Here is a 2500-nt window from a genome sequence, read left to right as displayed (position 1 = left end):
TGATAGTGACCATCCCTTTGGATTACATTTTATATATTTTACATTTCGTATTTTATTTCCCCGATACGGAAATTATATACAACGTCAGGGGAAGAATATATGTGTTTGTTCGAATTCGTATGGAATGGTTGGATGAATTTTACTGTATCACAAATATTAAATTGAATGCGGTTTATAACATTCGAGTAAAAAGATTAAATCATCATTACTCTCATGAACAGAAAACACGGAAGAGGGGATTCACGTAGAATCTTTATGAAGGGAACAAAATCCCTATATATTTATTGGTGTGTGTAAAGTTCACGTATCCGGAGACTCGTGGTGAAAACAAAACCATTATAAGAAAACATCTATTTGGAATGGATGGGATTGAAAATTTATACTGAAAGTGGTCTGCGATTGGGGAGATATAGTATGGTGGGAACAGAAGAAGAATATATATATATATATATATATATATATATATATATATATATATCTATATATATATGTATGTATGTATGTATGTATATGAGAATCGTAGCTTGAGTTGTGTCATAAGAGAACAATACGTCAGAATAAACAGGCCATATGGAGGATGTGTAACAAGTACCACTTGTGGCAAATGATAGTGGTACTGATGTAAATGTGAGAGAGAGAGAGAGAGAGAGAGAGAGAGAGAGAGAGAGAGAGAGAGCAAAAGTCCCTCTTCGACAGATTGCGGTCAGAAGCCATTTGGGCTCCCCTAATGAGACGTCCTCATACAAGGGTGGCATCAAATTGATAACAACAATAGGTTAGTTACGCCGGACTTAATATGCCTCCTTTAGGTCTGAAGATGTACAGTAGTCTGTGTGCACACACACAAACACACACACACATACACACACACACACACACACACACACTCACTATATATATATATATATATATATGATATATATATATATATATAATATATATATATATATATATTATTATATATATGTATATATATAACAATTCAAGCTACAAATGTCCTTTAATATCTAAAATTCACTTTACCTCCCAAATGATATATTTTCATATATGTATATATATATATATATATATATATATATATATATATTATATATCTCCCGAATCCGTATATTATATATATATATATATATATATATATATATATATATATATATATATATATATATATATATATATATATATGTTTGTTTGCATATATCTATGTATATGTACATTATATATATATATATATATCTATATATATATATATATATATATGTATGTATATATACTATATATATATATATATATATCATATATCATAATATATATATATATATATATAAATATATAGTGTGTGTGTGTGTGTGCGTGTGTATTAGTGTATGCATGCTGCTCGAAAATGTAAAAATAAAGATAAAATATCACAATTAACTCCCTATAAATGCGCGTGTCTCATATCAAGTTATTAAATAAAAGAAAGATAAAAAAAGTTCAATTCTCAGTCAGACATTATAAAGTGATTTAAATAGGAAAAGTTACAGTATTATCCAATAACTTTACAGTGCGTGCCGCGTATAATACATTTGATAACATTTGTATAATAACGAAGATGATGGAACTGAATATAGCGTAGGACTTACCAGAAGATTAGCGAAATATATAAATCGTATTTTGGCGTGTGATGAATAACTGCTGTTCATCTTACCTGTAGGAGAAAATAGAAAAAAAGAATTAACATAAATTTTCTTCGCTGTCTTTCTGAATATCATGACACAACATTGGAATTGATATTAATATTATCTTCTTCAAGATAATATTATGCAGTGCTTCTAATCGAATTTGTAATTGGGGATTATACAAAGCAATCTGAATAGAGTGAAATTAAAAAAAAAAGAAACAATGTTACCTTCAAAGTCTCATTGTAAAATTCTGTGAAAACGTTGGAATTATGCAACGAAAAATAAATTACAATGAAAGGCTGCAACGCCTCATGACAATTATAGTGATGTCTGTAGTGATGTATAATAATTATAGTCGTCGACGTTGAGCACCTCATCAACATAATTAGCCTTCCTAAGCGGTTGTTGATCACCAAGAAGGCAGCAAATGATCGTCTTAGAGATCGTTCGGGATTAACATATTATATTAGTATGTGGCGCCACAAGGTTCCTCAGTACTTTGGTAAAGAGATGAATCATTGGCCGTAACTTTCAGTGATTTTTTTTTCTGCTTAAAAAAGTAATAATCGTGATGGCTTTCATTTGTAACCCATTGCTGTAAAGTGTAGGGGAGTATTAATTAACAAACCAGTACTATAGTAAGTTTTCCAAAGATCATTACTCAGAAACGTACGTACACGCTTGTACAGGCAGACAGACACACGCTCATACACACACACACACACACACACACACATATATATATAAATATATATATATATATATATATATATATATGTGTGTGTGTGTGTGTGTGTGTGTGTATATATACACACGTGTGTGTGTTTTTGCGCGTGTGT

The 2500-nt window shown here is 30.0% G+C and overlaps 1 protein-coding gene across 2 annotated transcripts in view; it reads right to left on the bottom strand.

Moving 5' to 3' along the window:
- LOC135212294 (5-hydroxytryptamine receptor 2A-like) overlaps positions 1 to 2500 on the bottom strand; it is a 339446-nt gene that overhangs the window by 152364 nt on the left and 184582 nt on the right. Inside the window, exon 2 of one of the 2 annotated variants that reach the window (XM_064245719.1) lies at positions 1339 to 1687. The exons of the other annotated variant lie outside the window; for it this stretch is intronic. Within the exon in view, the coding sequence (XP_064101789.1) occupies positions 1539 to 1687 (149 nt within the window). The 3' untranslated portion in view covers positions 1339 to 1538. Of the gene's footprint in view, positions 1 to 1338; positions 1688 to 2500 lie in introns of those variants that run through there. 2 annotated transcript variants of the gene reach the window in all.

This window comes from Macrobrachium nipponense, chromosome 40 (genome assembly GCF_015104395.2).
Source record: "Macrobrachium nipponense isolate FS-2020 chromosome 40, ASM1510439v2, whole genome shotgun sequence".
NCBI classification, from domain to species: domain Eukaryota; kingdom Metazoa; phylum Arthropoda; class Malacostraca; order Decapoda; family Palaemonidae; genus Macrobrachium; species Macrobrachium nipponense.
Note: the sequence above shows the minus strand (reverse complement) of the source record. Positions and strands in the feature narration are given on the sequence as shown.